The following is a 20,624-nucleotide window of genomic DNA, read 5'->3' on the forward strand; positions in this document are numbered from 1 at the left end:
TCAGCTCTCCGAGAAAACTGCTCTCTCTGCGGCCAGATATCCTGGATCAATATTGGGCCCGTACCAGCTGATACCAGGATAACGTCCTGCAATATAATTCCGACAATTCTGTTCTTGGACTATAGAAGCTGATCAGATCAGTTTTACAGGACCATGATATTCGGGTCGGACGGCCGCCAATCATATACTAATGACTGATGCGGTGGATGTAACTTTGTGAGAAACTAGGCATGGACTGCACATCCACTATATACTTTGATCTATCGCGGCTGGGCAAGATTTATAAACATGAACACGGGGTTCTTTGTTAAGATTTGGATCAAAAGGTTTACAAGCCACTTCACAGCGACCTCTTTAACCACTTCCCGACATCCACCGCATTTATACGTCGCATGCCGGGTGGGTGGGGGAGGGGTATGACGCGGGCTCACAGGCTGAGCCCACTCCATAGAGCGAGTGCGTCGGCTGTGTGTTACAGTCGACACGTCTGGGTAACGAGTGTCAATAGCGACCATGGCGTTTAAATGACTAAAAACCGGGGGGCGGCCCACTGTAACGTTGCAAGATTGGGGGGTGCCGTTGGATGGCCTGGCAGCCTGATGTAGGCCCCCAGGTCCGCCATCTTTGTACTCCTCCGGCAGGGCTTCATAGAAGCCTGTCAGAATCACAATATACTGCAACTTTTCCCATTTTCCCTCAAGCACAATGTAAAAAAAATAAAAAGCTAACATAACTGGTCTCGACGCGTCCGTAAAATTCTTAACTGTTAGGGTATGTTCACACGGCGGGGGTCCGTAACGGCTGAAATTACGGGGATGTTTCAGCCTGAAAACATCCCCGTAATTTCAGCCGTACCGGCATGTGCAGGCGCTTGAACGCCGCGTCAATTACGGCCAAAGAAGTGACAGGTCACTTCTTCTACGCGGGCGTCTATTTACGCGCCGTCATTTGACAGCGGCGCGTAAATATACGCCTCGTGTGAACAGACAAACGTCTGCCCATTGCTTTCAATAGGCAGATGTTTGTCAGCGCTATTGAGGCGCTATTTTCAGACGTATTTCGGGGCAAAAACGCCCGAATTACGTCCGTAAATAGGCCGTGTGAACATACCCTTACAGTATATCATTATTTGGTCCTCACGGTGAACGCCGTAGAAAGTAAAAAATAAACATGAGAATTGCTGTTTTTTGGGCCCGTCATCTCCTACAAAACATGAAATAAAAAGTTCTCAAAAAGTCTCATGTACCCCAAAATGGAATATAAACTACAGCTCGCCCCGCTAAAAAATAAGCCCTCATACCACTAAAATCGACGGAAAAAAAAAATTCTGGCTCTTAGAATGTGGCGACAAAACACAAAATGTTATTTTTAACAATCATTTTTTTCCTTGTAAAAGTAGTAAAACAAAGAAAACTATATAAATTTGGTATCGCTGTAATCGTATTGACCCGCAGAACAAAGTTAACATGCCGTTTTTATTGCACGGTGAACGCCGTAAAAACAAAAACCACGCAAAAGACTGAGGAAAATCGCAGTTTTTTTTCCTATTCCACCCCACATTTTTTTTTTCTCGTTTCCCACTACATTATATGGTATAATAAATGGGGCTGTGAAAATCTACAACTCGTCCCGCAAAAAACAAGCCATCATACGGCAATATTGAGGGAAAAATAAAAACGTTACGGCTATTGGAAGATGGGGACGAAAAAACAAAAGTGAAAATGTAAAAAATGGCTGCGGAGGGAAGGGGTTAAAGTGGGTCCCTACTCGATCGGTTGCAGCACCGCATGGCGGCCACAGTCACTGCAGCAACGCTCCTGCAGAGGGAGCAACCCAGGGGCCCAAAGCAACCATGCTATCAGGCCATGCCACGTCCCCCCACAAGTGCAGCACTACAGCAACAGATACCACCCCATAGCATGTGCACAGATTGTATAAGATCACCTTACCATGCGCCCCTAGTGGCCAACTGAGAGCACAACCCAGAGCAGAAACACTTATAAGGTCGTTCCTAAATTAAAATCAGCTGGGCCAAATGTGTGGAGCGCTGGTGCCAAGAAAAACAAAATATATGAGGGGGATACACTGTATAATAATATCAGTATGAGACTAGACATGGACCGCACATCAGGGGCCGCACATCAGGGACCGCACATCATGGGCCGCACATCAGGGACCGCACATCATGGGCCGCACATCAGGGACCGCACATCATGGGCCGCACATCAGGGGCCACACATCAGGGGCCGCACATCATGGGCCACACATCAGGGGCCGCACATCAGGGGCCGCACATCATGGGCCGCACATCCACTATATACTTTGATCTATCGCGGCTGGGCAAAATTTATAAACATGAACATGAGGCTCTTTGTTAACATTTTGATCATATTGTATTAGCCACTTCACGGCCACCTCTTTTTCTACATTTTTGCCTAGCAGCTATAGATCAATGTATTACTAGTGGATGTGCGTCCGTGTCTAGTCTCATACTGATATTATTATACAGTCTATCCTCCTCAGGTTTTTTGTTTTACTTGGTACCAGCACTCCACATATATGGCCCAGGTCATTTTAATTAGGGATTGACCTCCTAAGTGTTTCTGTGCTGGCCTGTGCTCTCAGTGGCCACTAGGGGCGCATGGGGGGAGCTTGTTCAATCTGTTCACATGTTGTGGTGCTGTGGGGTGGTGTCTGTTGCTGTGGCGCTGCACTTGTGGCGGGATATGACTCAAAGACAAGGCGGCTTGGTGTGGGCTGGCAGCATGGGTGCTTTTGGCCCTCTGGGTTGCTCCCTCTGCAGGAGTGTTGTTGCAGTGGCAGCGACAGCCATGCAGTGCTGCAACCGGTAGAGTAGGGACCCACTTTTTGAGAGGTCGCCATGAAGTGGCAAGTGGCTTATAGCCTAGCGGCTATAGATCAAAGTATATAGTGGCTGTGCGGTCCATGATGCGCGGTCCAGGATGCGCGGTCCAGGATGCGCGGTCCAGGATGCGCGGTCCATGATGAGCGGTCCATGATGCGCGGTCCATGATGCGCGGCCCATGATGCGCAGTCCATGTCTAGTCTCATAATGATACTATCCTGTGGATGGGTCATCAGTATGAAAAACTGCCCCCTGCCTGGACAACCCCTTTAATTACAGACATGATCTCAATATTTTGTTATAATTACTAATATCAGATTTTGAAATGCTGTGATTGGCCCTGGTGCCAGGTGGGCGGTACTTAACAGGTTTTTAGTTTTTTTAAAACATTCTATGATGAAGACCTTCCATTTATAACCCCTTAGTGACCAGCCTATTTTAGGCCTTAATGACCAATCAATTTGTTTTTGCTTTTCCATTGTCGCATTTAAAGAGCTATAACTATTTTTATTTTTACGTCGACACAGCTGTATGAGGACTTTTTTTTGTGGGATTAGTTGTATTATTTATTGGCACCATTTTAGGGTACATATCATTTTTTGATTAAGTTTTATTAACTTTTTTTGGGGGGGGAACAGAAAAAGTAACCAGCGATTCCGCCATCGTCGCATTCGAAGAGCCGTAACTTTTTTATATTTCCGTCAGTGTAGTGATATGTGGGCTTGTGTTTTGAGGGACCAGACATACTTTTCATTGGTACTTTTTTGGGGTACATGGGACTTATTGATTAACTTTTATTTTTTGGGGGGCAATGGGAAAAAAATAGCAATTTTGCCATGGTTTTTTGTGGGGTTTTGTTGTTCCGATGTTCACCTTTCGGTTTAAATTACATGTTACCTTAAGGCTGGGTTCACACGACCTATTTTCAGGCGTAATGGAGGCGTTTTACGCCTCGACTTACGCCTGAAAAGACGGCTCCAATACGCCGGCAAACATCTGCCCATTCATTTCAATGGGTTTGCCGACGTACTGTGCCGACGACCTGTAAATTTTACGCGTCGCTGTCAAAAGACGGCACGTAAAATAATAGCCTCGTCAAAAGGCGTGCAGGACACTTATATACATTATATGCGGGACACTTATATACATTATATGCGGGACACTTATATACATTATATGCGGGACACTTATATACATTATATGCGGGACACTTATATACATTATATGCGGGACACTTATATACATTATATGCGGGACACTTATATACATTATATGCGGGACACTTATATACATTATATGCGGGACACTTATATACATTATATGCGGGACACTTATATACATTATATGCGGGACACTTCTATACATTATATGCGGGACACTTCTATACATTATATGCGGGACACTTCTATACATTATATGCGGGACACTTCTATACATTATATGCGGGACACTTCTATACATTATATGCGGGACACTTCTATACATTATATGCGGGACACTTATATACATTATATGCGGGACACTTCTATACATTATATGCGGGACACTTCTATACATTATATGCGGGACACTTCTATACATTATATGCGGGACACTTCTATACATTATATGCGGGACACTTCTATACATTATATGCGGGACACTTCTATACATTATATGCGGGACACTTCTATACATTATATGCGGGACACTTATATACATTATATGCGGGACACTTATATACATTATATGCGGGACACTTATATACATTATATGCGGGACACTTATATACATTATATGCGGGACACTTATATACATTATATGCGGGACACTTATATACATTACATGCGGGACACTTATATACATTATATGCAGGACACTTATATACATTATATGCAGGACACTTATATACATTATATGCAGGACACTTATATACATTATATGCAGGACACTTATATACATTATATGCGGGACACTTATATACATTATATGCAGGACACTTATATACATTATATGCGGGACACTTATATACATTATATGCAGGACACTTATATACATTATATGCAGGACACTTATATACATTATATGCAGGACACTTATATACATTATATGCAGGACACTTATATACATTATATGCAGGACACTTATATACATTATATGCAGGACACTTATATACATTATATGCAGGACACTTATATACATTATATGCAGGACACTTATATACATTATATGCGGGACACTTATATACATTATATGCAGGACACTTATATACATTATATGCAGGACACTTATATACATTATATGCAGGGCACTTATATACATTATATGCAGGACACTTATATACATTATATGCAGGACACTTATATACATTATATGCGGGACACTTCTATACATTACACGAGGGACACTTCTATACATTACACGCGGGACACTTCTATACATTATATGCGGGACACTTATATACATTATATGCGGGACACTTCTATACATTATATGCAGGACACTTATATACATTATATGCAGGACACTTATATACATTATATGCAGGACACTTATATACATTATATGCAGGACACTTCTATACATTATATGCGGGACACTTATATACATTATATGCGGGACACTTATATACATTATATGCGGGACACTTATATACACTATATGCAGGACACTTATATACATTATATGCAGGACACTTATATACATTATATGCAGGACACTTATATACATTATATGCAGGACACTTATATACATTATATGCAGGACACTTATATACATTATATGCGGGACACTTATATACATTATATGCAGGACACTTATATACATTATATGCAGGACACTTATATACATTATATGCAGGGCACTTATATACATTATATGCAGGGCACTTATATACATTATATGCAGGGCACTTATATACATTATATGCAGGGCACTTATATACATTATATGCAGGACACCTCTATACATTATATGCAGGACACTTATATACATTACACGCGGGACACTTCTATACATTATATGCGGGACACTTATATACATTATATGCGGGACACTTCTATACATTATATGCAGGACACTTATATACATTATATGCAGGACACTTATATACATTATATGCAGGGCACTTATATACATTATATGCAGGGCACTTATATACATTATATGCAGGGCACTTATATACATTATATGCAGGACACCTCTATACATTATATGCAGGACACTTATATACATTACACGCGGGACACTTCTATACATTATATGCGGGACACTTATATACATTATATGCGGGACACTTATATACATTATATGCAGGACACTTATATACATTATATGCAGGGCACTTATATACATTATATGCAGGACACTTATATACATTATATGCAGGACACTTATATACATTATATGCGGGACACTTCTATACATTACACGAGGGACACTTCTATACATTACACGCGGGACACTTCTATACATTATATGCGGGACACTTATATACATTATATGCGGGACACTTCTATACATTATATGCAGGACACTTATATACATTATATGCAGGACACTTATATACATTATATGCAGGACACTTATATACATTATATGCGGGACACTTATATACATTATATGCAGGACACTTATATACATTATATGCAGGACACTTATATACATTATATGCAGGACACTTATATACATTATATGCAGGACACTTATATACATTATATGCGGGACACTTATATACATTATATGCAGGACACTTATATACATTATATGCAGGACACTTATATACATTATATGCAGGGCACTTATATACATTATATGCAGGGCACTTATATACATTATATGCAGGGCACTTATATACATTATATGCAGGACACCTCTATACATTATATGCAGGACACTTATATACATTACACGCGGGACACTTCTATACATTATATGCGGGACACTTATATACATTATATGCGGGACACTTCTATACATTATATGCAGGACACTTATATACATTATATGCGGGACACTTATATACATTATATGCAGGACACTTATATACATTATATGCAGGACACTTATATACATTATATGCGGGACACTTCTATACATTATATGCGGGACACTTCTATACATTATATGCGGGACACTTATATACATTATATGCAGGACACTTATATACATTATATGCAGGGCACTTCTATACATTATATGCAGGACACTTATATACATTATATGCAGGACACTTGTATACATTATATGCAGGACACTTATATACATTATATGCAGGACACTTATATACATTATATGCGGGGCACTTATATACATTACATAGTTACATAGTTACATAGTTACATAGTTAGTACGGCTGAAAAAAGACACATGTCCATCAAGTTCAACCAAGGGAAGGGAAAAGGGAAGGAAAAATTTCTACACATAGGAGCTAATATTTTTTTGTTCTAGGAAATTATCTAACCCTTTTTTAAAGCCATCTACTGTCCCTGCTGTGACCAGCTCCTGCGGTAGGCTATTCCATAGATTCACAGTTCTCACTGTAAAGAAGCCTTGTCGCCTCTGCAGCTTGAACCTTTTTTTCTCCAGACGGAGGGAGTGCCCCCTTGTTTTTTGAGGGGGTTTTACAAGGAACAGGATTTCACCATATTTTTTGTATGTGCCATTAATATATTTATATAAGTTAATCATGTCCCCCCTTAGTCGTCTTTTTTCAAGGCTAAATAGGTTTAATTCTTTCAATCTTTCCTCATAACTTAAATTCTCCATGCCCCTTATTAGCTTCGTTGCTCTTCTTTGTATTTTTTCCAACTCCAGGGCATCCTTTCTATGAACTGGAGCCCAGAACTGAACTGCATATTCTAGATGAGGCCTCACTAATGCTTTGTAAAGTGGCATTATTACATCCCTGTCCCGCGAGTCCATGCCTCTTTTAATACACGACAATATCCTGCTGGCCTTTGAAGCAGCTGATTGACACTGCATGCTGTTATTGAGTTTATGATTTACAAGTACACCCAGATCCTTCTCAACAAGTGAATCCGCCAGTGTAGCGCCCCCTAGGACATATGATGCTTGCAGGTTGTTCGTACCCAGATGCATAACTTTACATTTATCTACATTAAACTTCATTTGCCAAGTGGACGCCCAAACACTTAGTTTGTTTAAATCTGCCTGTAATTCATGAACATCTTCCATAGTCTGAACTATATTACATAGCTTGGTGTCATCTGCAAAAATAGAAATAGTGCTATTAATCCCTTCCTCTATATCATTAATAAATAAGTTGAATAATAGTGGTCCCAGCACTGAACCCTGGGGTACACCACTTATAACCGGGGACCATTCAGAGAAGGAATCATTGACCACAACCCTCTGGATACGGTCCTTGAGCCAATTCTCAATCCAATTACAAACTATATTTTCTAAACCTATAGTCCTTAATTTACCCATTAGGCGTCTATGGGGGACAGTGTCAAATGCCTTTGCAAAGTCCAAAAACATTAAATCCACAGCGGCCCCTCTGTCTAGACTTCTGCTCACCTCTTCATAAAAACAGATTAGGTTAGTTTGACAACTTCTGTCCTTAGTAAAACCGTGCTGGCTGTCACTTATAATGCTATTTATTGTCACATAATCCTGTATATAGTCCCTCAATAGCCCCTCAAACATTTTCCCCACGATGGATGTTAAGCTTACTGGTCTATAATTACCCGGGGAAGACCTAGAGCCCTTTTTGAAAATAGGCACCACATTTGCCCTGCGCCAGTCCCTTGGCACTATACCAGTCACTAGAGATTCTCTGAATATTATGAAAAGGGGGACAGAAATAACTGAACTAAGCTCTTTAAGAATTCTAGGGTGTAACCCATCTGGTCCCGGAGCCTTGTGCACATTTATTTTATTTAATTTAGCTTGGACCATCTCTACATTCATCCAATTCAGTATATCAACTGATATATTAACAGCACTGGCACCGGCTACATCAGCTGCTCTTTCTTCTGTTGTATATACAGAGCTAAAGAACCCATTTAGTAACTCTGCCTTCTCTTGATCCCCTGTGATCAACTCCCCATTACCATTATCTAGGGATCCTACATGTTCAGACCTTGGCTTTTTTGCATTTATATGCTTGAAGAATTTTTTAGGATTTGTTTTACTATCCTTGGCCACCTGCCTTTCATTTTGTATTTTTGCTAATTTTATTACATTTTTACAGATTTTATTAAGCTCTTTATATTTTACAAAGGCTACAGCTGTACCCTCAGATTTGTATTTTTTAAATGCCCTTTTTTTGTCATGTATTGCCCCTTTCACAGAAGGTGTAAGCCATGTGGGGTTTAATTTGAGTCGTTTATACTTATTACCTGTAGGAATAAATTTTGCACTATAATAACTCAAAGTAGATTTGAAAATCTCCCATTTATCATTTGTTCCATTATTTGACATTAGTTCTTCCCAGTCTATATCCTGAATTGCAGCCCTCATCCTGGGGAAATTGGCTTTCTTAAAATTAAATGTTTTTGCCCTCCCAGCCTGCGTTTGTTTTTTACAGTATAGGTAAAATGTAACTATATTATGATCACTGTTACCGAGGTTTTCACGAACATTGACATTCCCAACAAGATCTGCATTATTAGAAATGACCAGATCCAACAGAGCTTCACCTCTAGTCGGGTCTTCCACAAACTGGCCCATAAAATTTTCCTGCAACAGGTTGAGGAAATGTCTCCCCTTTGCAGTTGAAGCCGAACCATGACACCAATTAATATCCCGGAAATTAAAATCTCCCATTATCACTACAGTACCCGCCTGTGCAGCCCGCTCCATCTGTTTATATATCTGACCTTCCATCTCCTCAGTTATATTGGGGGGTCTATAGATTACACCAAAAGTAATTTTTTCAGTGTTTACCTCCCTTTCTAGTTCCACCCACAAGGTTTCAACCTCCTCACAGTCTTGACCCACTATTGTCTCTTTCACACTCGCCTTCATATCACTTCTCACATACAGACATACACCACCACCTTTCCTATTTGTCCTGTCTTTACGAAAAAGTGTAAAACCCTGTAGATTTACAGCCCAGTCATGTGAAGAGTCCAGCCATGTTTCAGCAACACCAACTATATCTATATTTTCTTCCAGTATCAAGGCCTCCAGCTCCCCCATTTTGCTTGCTAGACTTCTGGCATTTGTGAACATACACTTTAACTTGCCTGTCAGTTTTTCACTTTTATTATCAGAAATGTGATTTGACATTAATCGGTCCTTTTTATTTACACTGATGTTTTGTAACGAAAGGATCTCCTTATCTTGTTGTCTAGTCCTCTCCCCACATTCTGTTTCTCCCCCCACCAATATAGTCTGACCCCTCTCTAACCTGGCTACCCCTTTTTTTTCTACATTGACCTCCCTCCTCAGCCCTAGTTTAAATACTCCGCCACCCCAGCTAGAATTCTCTCCCCCAGCACAGCGGACCCCCTTCCATTTAGGTGCAAATCATCTGCAGAATACAGTTTGTACCCCAATGAAAAGTCAGCCCAGTGCTCTAGGAACCCAAATCCTTCTCCTCTACACCAAGACTTCAGCCATGCATTTAACTCCCTGAGCTCCCGCTGTCTTTCCTGTGATGCGCATGGCACAGGCAGTATTCCTGAGAATACAACCTTGGAGGTCCTTCCCTTCAGCTTGTAGCCTAGTTCTTTAAAATTATTCTTAAGGCTCCTCCACCTACCATTTATTCTGTCGTTGGTACCGACATGGACCACGACAGCTGGATCATCACCAGCCCCTCCCAGCAATTTGTCCACCCGTTCCACCACATGCCGAACCCTGGCACCAGGGAGACAGCAAACCATTCGGTTGAGGCGGTCTTGGCGACAAATTATTCTATCCGTCTTCCTGATTATAGAATCCCCTACAACTATCAATTGTCTTGGCTTGCCTGCATTACCATCCCGCCGACTACTAGCTGGGCTGTTCTCCCGGCTGTTAGGGAGATCAGTATCCACTAGGGCTGCCTTTTCTGAGACTGACACCCTCGCATCATCACCCAACCTGGCAATTTTGCTTGGAATGCCAGAAACCGGATCGGCCTTCCTTGTCTTTGACCCCTTTCTACTGCCCCTAACTACATTAACCCAGCTACTTACCTGATCCTGCTCACCCATGTCTTCACCCTCCAGTTCTAACCCGCTAACTGCATGCTCTGTGAGCAGCAAGCTCCGCTCAAAATTGTCTATCCTCCTCAGTGTTGCATTCTGCTCCTCCAGATCTCTAATACGAGCTTCCAGGTGAACAACATGCTCACATCTGCCACAGAGATATTCACCCTGGAACTCCGGCTCCAGTCGTGTATACATATGACAAACTGTGCACTGAAGAAAACCTCCAATCTTGCTATCCATTATCCAAGTTACACCAAAACAGCGAACAATTGTCAAAGAAAAAGAAGAGTACTTACTGGGGCTTCAACTCCTCTTGTCAACTCCGGTTTTAGAACTCCACTTAGTTCACAAGCCACTTAAACCACCAAGCTCAGAAAGAGCAAGCTCAAAATGAGGTCTGCTGACTAATTTATACCACCTGTGTCCAGTTAACCCCTTCCCCCTCGTCAGCTGTTCAGCTGGAACGAATAGAAGTACAGCAACACAATCCGGTTTTAGAACTCCACTTAGTTCACAAGCCACTTAAACCACCAAGCTCAGAAAGAGCAAGCTCAAAATGAGGTCTGATGACTAATTTATACCACCTGTGTCCAGTTAACCCCTTCCCCCTCGTCAACTGCTCAGCTGGAACGAATCTGTGTCCAGTTAACCCCTTCCCCCTCGTCAACTGCTCAGCTGGAACGAATAAACACAGAAATACAGCAACACAATACAGAAGTACAGCAACACAATCCGGTTTTAGAACTCCACTTAGTTCACAAGCCACTTAAACCACCAAGCTCAGAAATGCGGGGCACTTCTTGGGACGTAATTGGAGCCGTTTTTCATTGAATCCAATGAAGAACAGCTCCAAATTACGGCCGTAATGGACGCCCCGCAAAACGCGAGTACGAGCAATTACGTCTGAAATTCAGGAGCTGTTTTCTCCTGAAAACAGCTCCGTAATTTCAGACGTAAATGCAGTTATCATGTGCACATACCCTTATTGTTTGAGTCAGTACAGTCTCGGCGATACCATATATCTGTACTTTTATTTATTTTTTTATACTTTTACTAAATAAACCACTTTTTAATGGAAACATTGTTTGTTTGTTTTTTACTGTAACTTTTATTAATATTTTTAATTTAACATTAGTTACTTATTTTTTCAGTCCACTAGGGGACTTCACCACGTGATCTTTTGATCGCAGATATAATGCTTTGGTGTACTTAGTATACCAAAGCGTTACTGCCTGTCAGTATAAAACTGACAGGCAAGCTATTGGCACGGCCTAATAGGCATATAGCCAGGGCAAGCCTATGGGGCCTCTGTTAGGCCCCCGGCTGCCATGGCACCCCATCGGAGGCCCGCAATTGCATTTGTGGGTTTCTGATGGATGACAGAGGGAGCCCCCTCCCTCCGTAAAAGGTTGCTATTAACCGCAGCATTTAAGGGGTTAAACTGATGCGATCTAAGTAAACTTTGATCGCTACTGTTGGAGCAGGAGCCCGGCTGTCATCAGACAGCCGTGTCCCGTGCAGGACTTCCGTGAAAAGGCGTACTGGTGGTCACTAAGGGGTTAAGCTGAACAAGATGGTTTTATCTGTTGTCTTTACAAAATAAAGCGACGACTTTCGTCAGTTCATATCGATCGCTTAATTCTCTTCTTAATCGGATTGAACAATTGCTTCACACTGGGGGAGTAGATACGGCAAGCATGGTAAAATAACAAGATTCCTTTTTTCTTTGCGTTATTTTTGGGGGCGTGTCTTTGCTCCCATGTGTTTTTGCTAACAAACCAATATGTAAATGTTGAACTGATCGCTGGAGAATGAAGATATTGATATATTAATATACCGATGTATACCTGGATTGCAATGTAAGGTCGATTTCAGGCCTTATTTACACGAGCGTATCTAACGTCCGTGATACGCTCGTGAAAATCACGCGCGTCGCACGGACCTATGTAACTCAATGGGGCAGTTCAGACAGTCCGTGATTTTCACGCAGCGTGTGTCCGCTGCGTAAAACTCACGACATGTCCTATACTTGAGCGTTTTTCACGCTTCACGCACCCATTGAAGTCAATGGGTGCGTGAAAACGGCACACGGACGCACTTCCGTGTCGCGCGTGATTCGCACTACAGTTGTTAAATAAATGAAGGAAAAATAAAAAACACCTCATTCATTGCAGTTTCTAAACCTCAAAACCGCGTGTCATAAGGATGGCATATGCGTGAAATTCACGCAGCCACGCACCAAACACTTATGACACGGAAATGCAATGCGCGCAAAACACAGCGTTTTTTGCGCGCGCAAAACTCACACGTTCGTGTGAATCTCGCCTAACTAGCATGGCGTCTAGTGACCTGGCCCAGCTCCACTCTGCTGCATCTATTGTATTCACTCTCCTGTATCTGCTGTAAAATTCTGCCTGCTGTGTGAAGCTTCCCTGTGTGATAACCACCTGAGAGTTCACAGCAAGGCAGCAGAACACGTCCTATTGAACCCGGCAGTTCCACAAAAAAAAACAGAAAATGCTTCTCCATAAATAAAAATAAAAATCCTGGAGTATTACTGCACGGAGGACGCTGCTAGTTTTCTGCAATATTTCTGGAGAACACCAAGGACACCAAGTGGTGATGCTGGATACATTTTCTGGGAAGAGGAGGGAGAAACAGAATTATTCTTCAGAAACTGACCATTAAAGCCTCATTTACACGAGCGTGTGCGTTTTGCGCGCGGAAAAAACGCAACGTTTTGCACGCGGAAAAGGCACTTGACAGCTCCGTGTGTCATCCGTGTATGATGCGCGGCTGCGTGATTTTCGCGCAGCCGCCATCATAGAGATGAGGCTAGTCGACGTCAGTCACTGTCCAGGGTGCTGAAAGAGTTAACTGATCGGCAGTAACTCTTTCAGCACCCTCGACAGTGAATTCCGATCACCATATCGAGCTACCTGTTTAAAAAAAAAAAAGAAGTTCGTACTTACCGAGAACTTCCCGGCCGTTGCCTTGGTGACGCGTCCTTGGTGACGCGTCCTTGGAGACGCGCCTCTCTTGACATCCGGCCCCACCTCCCTGGATGACGCGGCAGTCCATGTGACCGCTGCAGCCTGTGCTTGGCCTGTGATTGGCTGGAGCTGTCACTTGGACTGAATTGTCATCCCGGGAGGTCAGACTGGAGGAAGAAGCCGGGAGTTTTATCGGTAAGTCAGAACTTTTTTTTTTTTACACGTTCACGTATATTGTGATCGTAAGTCACTGTGCAGGGTGCTGAACCAGTTTAACTATTTCAGCACCCTGGACAGTGACTGTCTCCTGACGTCGCGTACCGCAACATATTTTGCCGGGTTCGGTCAAAACGAGTTCGGCCGAACCCGGTGAAGTTCGGTTCGCTCATCTCTAAGACACTCCTTTTGGATGTTTGTAAACAGAAAAAGCACGTGGTGCTTTTCTGTTTACATTCAGAGCTTGACAGCTCTTGCGCGAATCACGCAGTTCGCACGGAAGTGCTTCCGTGCGACCTTCGTGGTTTTCACGCACCCATTGACTTCAATGGGTGCGTGATGCGCGAAAAACGCACGATTATAGAACATGTCGTGAGTTTTACGCAACGCACTCGCGCTGCGCAAAATTCACGCATCGTCTGCACTGCCCCATGGAGTAATATAGGTGCGTACGACACGCGTGAAAAGCACGCGCGTCGCACGCGCGTATATTACGCTCGTGTAAATGAGGCCTAAGGGAGATGAAACAGAGAAAAGTCTAGTCTGGAGAGGTTATGGAGAAGAGTAAAAGAAAAATCAACTGTAGAAGCTGAGAGAGTCATTGTTTATACACATCAGTAGATGAGAGAGTGAGCTCTCCAAGCACGAAGATCAGGTGTCACTGTCAGTCTCAGATCTGATCCAGAAGCTGGAAATAAAGAAGGACATGACTGATCACCTCACTGTCTTACAGGGACCAGACACAGATGACTTGTATGATTCTGAGGGGGGGGGACACAGGTGACTTGTATGGTTCTGAGGAGGGAGGAGGTTATGAGGACACAGGTGACTTGTATGGTCCTGAGGAGGGGGGAGGTGATGAGGACACAGGTGAGTTGTATCGTCCTGAGGAGGGGGGAGGTGATGAGGACTTAGGTGACTTGTGTGATCCTGAGGAAGGGGGAGGTGATAAGGACACAGGTGACTTGTGTGATCCTGTGGAGGGGGGAGGCGATAAGGACACAGGTAACTTGTGTGATCCTGTGGAGGGGGGAGGGGATGAGGACACAGGTAACTTGTGTGATCCTGTGGAGGTGGGAGGTGATGAGGACACAGGTGACTTGTGTGATTCTGAGGAGGGGGAGGGGATGAAGTCACAGGTGACTTGTATGATCCTGAGGAGGTGGGAGGTGATGGGGACACAAGTGCCTTGGGTGATCCTGAGGAGGGGGAGGGGATGAGGAAACAGGTGACTTGTTTTATTCTGAAAAGGGGGAGGTGATGAGGACACAGGGGGACAACCTTCATGTCATTTAAATATCAGATGTAATGACCTATAGACTTTTAAAGTGTAAATCCAGAACTGCAGCCACAAAAGGAGCAGCTAAACTAAAGTTAGAGTTGTTAGCTGGAACATAAAACCTGCCGGGGATGGGACTTGGTAAATAATACATGATACAGGTGACATTTTGGTAAAAAAAAATAAAAATGGTTTATTTAAGAAAACACATGACATTTGATACTGAAAACCCACCGGGAAGGAGAGGTACACCATGAAGGTGTTGTTTACAATTACTGAAACAAAGCAAAAGGACACGGCGCCAAAATTGCGCAATCAATAGGTAATTGAGCGGAAAACGCACATAAATGCTTACCTCAAAGGCTGCAAATTACCGGCATGTAATTTGTAATGGAAAGCTGCTGCCAATCCCAACGCAAACTCCCATGGAGATGCCAAGGTAATAGAGATAAAATTGTAAAAAACGGGATAAACGGCGCTGCTTAGTGAAATAGATTTAATAATAAATAAATACAAGGGATGCTACGCGTTTCAACGCCGCACCGGCGTCTTCATCAGGCATGTCACTAGTGACATGCCTGATGAAGACGCCGGTCCGGCGTTAAAAAGCGTAGCATCCCTTGTATTTATTTATTATTAAATCTATTTCACTAAGCAGCGCCGTTTATCCCGTTTTTTACAATTTTATCTCTCTTGTTTACAATTAGGAAAACATGTCTGCCTTCTTTCAGAAACAGCACCACCCTTGTCCATAGGTTGTGTCTGGTATTGCAGCTCATCTCTATTGAAGTAAATGCGGCTGAGCTGCAATGCAACACACAACCTGTGGGATTGCAAAAAATGTTCTTGGGCTCCGTATGTATGTATTTTATCTTCAGAAGTTTCTTTATTGCATTTGCAAAGAATTAGAATATCCAGAAACTTCTCCATACTTGATGTACAACGGTCGGAGACTATTGATACGTTCTTGGGATAGCAAAACAGATGAATTTAATATTCTTCATGGAATGGAAATTTTGGGTGATCTTTCCACCTGCAAAATCAGAAAGAATTACGTGAAACTTGTTGATGTTTGATACCGTAGTAGAGATCTCTAGTGATCAGTATCGACTCATGGACCAAACCTGGTTATTTATATTTTCCGAGCACCTTCTGGGGCTGGTTCAAGGCACGGACCTCACCGTCAGTTGGGTACAAGAAGACCTGGTTTCTGAATCCCTATTGCTATGCGATTTGTCAAACGAACGGTTAGCATGGTTCTTAGGCTAGATTCACACGACCGTAGCAAACCTCGGTCGTGGAAAAACTGCAGCGAAAACCGCGGCAAAAACTCTGTCATACACTTCTCTTCATTCATCCCCAGCTTTATTCACAGCACAGCATGATCTTGCGGGAACACGCTGTGACGTGGCTTCCTCCTGCAGGTCCTTCACCGGAGACACAGGAGAATGACCAGACATCTACTCCAGCCGTGCCAGGACTGCTGCTGAGAAGGATAATGGTCCCGGGACGGCTAGAGTCGATGTCCGGTAATGGAGGACCTGCGGGAGTAAGTGACGTCACAGCGTGATCTCGTGAGATCACGCTGTGCTGTGAATAAAGCTGGGGATGAATGAAGAGAAGTGTATGACACTGATTGGTCAGCGTCATACACTTTTCTTTACAATGCCCACTTGGTTAAATGAAAATAAAACACCCAGTTGGGCATTATGAAAAAATTTGCATAAATGTAAAAATTATCAGAACTTTGGCAATAATAAATGTTTTTAAAAAACAACAAAACTGTAGTTATCTACATCAAAGCGTTTATTAGATTAGGTAGGAGATAGGGAAGTATTAATCTGGTGACAGAGCCTCTTTGACCATTATCCCTTTAACTGCCTTGGACCACCAGAAAATTTACCATTAACCCCTTCACTGCACTATAGACCACCAGGGAATGTAAAATGACGTCGTTTATATTATTTAGACACTTTAGGGCGTTATTATTTGGGCCATGAATGGCTTTATCGGGTGACCATTGAATAGAAGTATTATTTTTAATTGTATGTGCAGGATGGGTCCATAGTTTGCTTTGGGCATTTTATGGATTAGTATAATATGGATCTATAATACAACCATATACGAAATCCCGAAATCCCATTTGTAATTTTTTTGAAATTTGTTTTGCTTACTTAATATCCACAAAGCGCCTGTTTTGGTTCAGTCCATTGAGCGTTTTCATCTCCTCCTCACTTAACACAAATTCAAAAACCTAAAATTGTGAACACCAAAGATGGAAAGTCAACTTTTTCAATTCCTAAAGGCCTATTTACAGCTGACAATTGTTTTTTAAAGCACCGACAAACATGACAAGATAATATAAAAGGTTGTAAGTTCTTTTGCTATCAAATTGTCTAAACTAAAAAAAAATGAATCAACTTTGCTCCTATGCAGACCTACGTGTCTCCATGGTGACAGACTACAAACAAACCCTGTGTAGTCTGATCCTGCAGTCACATGTTACTGTCTTCCTTCTATTCCCTGTAGGTTATGAAGAAGAGGGGGCAGAGGCACATAGGTCTGCATGACTGTAGGGATTAAACTCCACTAAGACCCAACCACCATACTCCTCAAAAACTGACACAAATTTTAGGGTGGAAAGGCCATGGCTGCCCACTTTTATGAACATTTAAACTATATGTATAAATATGACGAATATCCATGACCCTCTAGAACCCATATCTTGCACATTAAGAAGGAGCAGTTCCTGGAGGCAATCTTTGACCCATAATTACTTTTTTCTTCTCCTCCATTGAAAGCCATTACCCGTAGTCATCAACACCGACCCAAGGGCACCAAAGACCATGCGTTCCCTGGGCATTTTGCCCCACCAGGAAGCCCAATTTCTGTTGAATATCACCTGTTCAATAATATGTGCACCCTTTTATTACATAACCACAATCCTCACCAATATTTTGCTTCCAAAAACAACACCCCTCTCCACCTACCTGGATGCCCTGAACAGAAACCCCCTACTAATCCACCTGGTAACTAAATAAAACCGGGAACTCTTCACTCTTAGCGCCTGGACAGAGTAAGTACCACCCCCTATGCTGCCCTATACATCCCCGCTATATGCTCCACCCCTTGTACAGCCATCCACTGGCCAATTATCCCCTTCTTATGGGCCATACCACTTAAAGGAACACTACCTTAATTTACACTAAAACTACTACGCTACTCCCAACCTGGTAAAGCCGCGCTCTACTAAGGCTGAGACACCGCTACTCTGCTCTCAGGAAATTGGATACACACAACTGTAGGATATTTTTAAATTAAGACTATTAAAATTCTTGCCTAGTTTTTTTATTTATTTTGGATTCATTGGAAGAATTAAATGAAAAATTGCCTGCAGAGTACAAACACAAGTTTTTAGAATTTGGGAAGAAACTTGAGCAGAGAATTCTCTATGGAGATGTTGCTCAGGATGGATTCAAACCCAAAGTCCAATCCAGGAAAATGAACCGCTGAGCGCGCACGTACACTGGAGGCAGAACATGCAGTTGCAATGGGGCCCGTGGAGAGAGGGAGCCCAGATTAAAGGCCCTTTTACACCGGCCGCAATTGGGAGTGCCGATCAAGGAGACTGCTCGTTGATCGGCACTCATTTACTCCTTTCACAAGGAGCTAGTATGGGGACGAGCGCTTGTTACTCCGATCACTCGTCCCCACACATTTCTATCATGTCGGCAGCGCGTCCTTTTTTACACAGGGAGATGTGCTAACGACCACGATGATATTTTAGGCTGCGTAAATGATACAATCAGCCGATGAACGTGCGTTACCTGGTTTATCGGCTGACCGTTGCCCTGTTTACACAGGGCAATTATTCTGCGAATGCTCGTTTGCCCGATAATTGGCCCGTGTAAAAGGGCCTGAAGTTGGCTATATCCCTTATTTTAACTGATGATCAATATTTGCATGGATCCCGTCTTCAAAGGTCTTGGCAAACAAGGGTGTGGAGAATTTCCAAAGATCATGAAAAGGAGATGTGGACAAAAAGTCAAGAATACAAAGGAGATGGAGGCCAACAAGACCAAATTCTCCTGTTCCAGGTGGTTAGGGGTATGGTAATGTTAACCAGCAGCAGATGGGGCTCCATTTTAATTTTTGCTATGTACATCCCTCTACCTACCTATTATAAGTGGTGTACTTGCCATAGAGACAGGGTACTTCTCTGCTATGGTGAACTAGGGGGCACTGCTGAGCCTCTCCTTGCACAACAATATCAACAACCTCCATTCCATTAGTATTCATCTCGCTAATCTCAAAGATTGGGAAGTGATTGGTTGTGATGCTCTCGGATCTTTAGCTTCATGTGATAGGGATTATTTTGGTTTTGGGGTGTGGAGATCCCACAATAGACTAGAGCTTATGGCATGGAACTTCGATATGAACACGCAGGTAGAAGGAAGGAGACGAAAGAGGTAGAGGTCACGTGACGAAATGGTTAGGCCATAAGATGTTGCTGTGAGACACCCTCATTGGACGCCTTTTATCTAAAGTGTGCACCTTCTCAAGATTCGGAGTCTCCTACCTCAAGATTCTGCTTGATCCTCTCCGCCTTAAAACTCTTAGCAAGAACCACTATCCCCCTCTGTAGCATGTGTCTCATTGCCACCTGGGCGGGAGATCGGCCATACTTTTTCGCAATTGCATTGAGCACAGGGTCTTCCAGCAGGATCGGAGCAGTCTGGTCAATCCTGAAAGAGTTATAATGTTGATCAATTTAAAGTTATATGCACTAAGATTTACTCTAGAAAATTAAAAGACAAAAGTGACCTTAAAGGTACAGCATCAGGAGGCTAAACTGAGGGCAACATGGCGCCACCTGGTTCTTTCTTAGTATGGAGACAGCAATTGGGGAAGTCTACAACTTTTGGTTAGTAGTCGCAATTGCAACTTTGGTTCTTCCAAATCAGTCAGGGTAATCCTTTATGGATGTCATATGTCACTTCTTACCAGTTCACGTCACGAGTGGAGCCCAGCACACCATATCCCACCAGGACTATGTTGTGTGACTTGCAGAACTCCAGGAGCTTAGACTGATTCATATAGAGGTGACACTCCACCTGAAGATGGGA

At 42.7% G+C, this 20,624-nt stretch overlaps 1 protein-coding gene across 2 annotated transcripts in view; it reads right to left on the reverse strand.

Annotated features, from left to right (window-relative positions):
- Nucleotides 1–5: 5 nt before the first annotated feature.
- LOC142748652 (estradiol 17 beta-dehydrogenase 5-like) overlaps nt 6–20,624 on the reverse strand; it is a 30,890-nt gene continuing 10,271 nt past the window's right edge. Inside the window, exons 7-10 of one of the 2 annotated variants that reach the window (XM_075855805.1) lie at nt 20,503–20,612; nt 20,078–20,243; nt 17,673–17,752; nt 6–86 (exon numbers count right to left, since the gene is read on the reverse strand). In XM_075855805.1, coding sequence (XP_075711920.1) covers nt 47–86; nt 17,673–17,752; nt 20,078–20,243; nt 20,503–20,612 — 396 coding nt within the window. In that variant the 3' untranslated portion in view covers nt 6–46. Of the gene's footprint in view, nt 87–16,190; nt 16,532–17,672; nt 17,753–20,077; nt 20,244–20,502; nt 20,613–20,624 lie in introns of those variants that run through there. The other variant, XM_075855804.1, reaches the window with a different exon arrangement.

Source organism: Rhinoderma darwinii, chromosome 3 (genome assembly GCF_050947455.1).
Source record: "Rhinoderma darwinii isolate aRhiDar2 chromosome 3, aRhiDar2.hap1, whole genome shotgun sequence".
NCBI classification, from domain to species: Eukaryota; Metazoa; Chordata; class Amphibia; order Anura; family Rhinodermatidae; genus Rhinoderma; species Rhinoderma darwinii.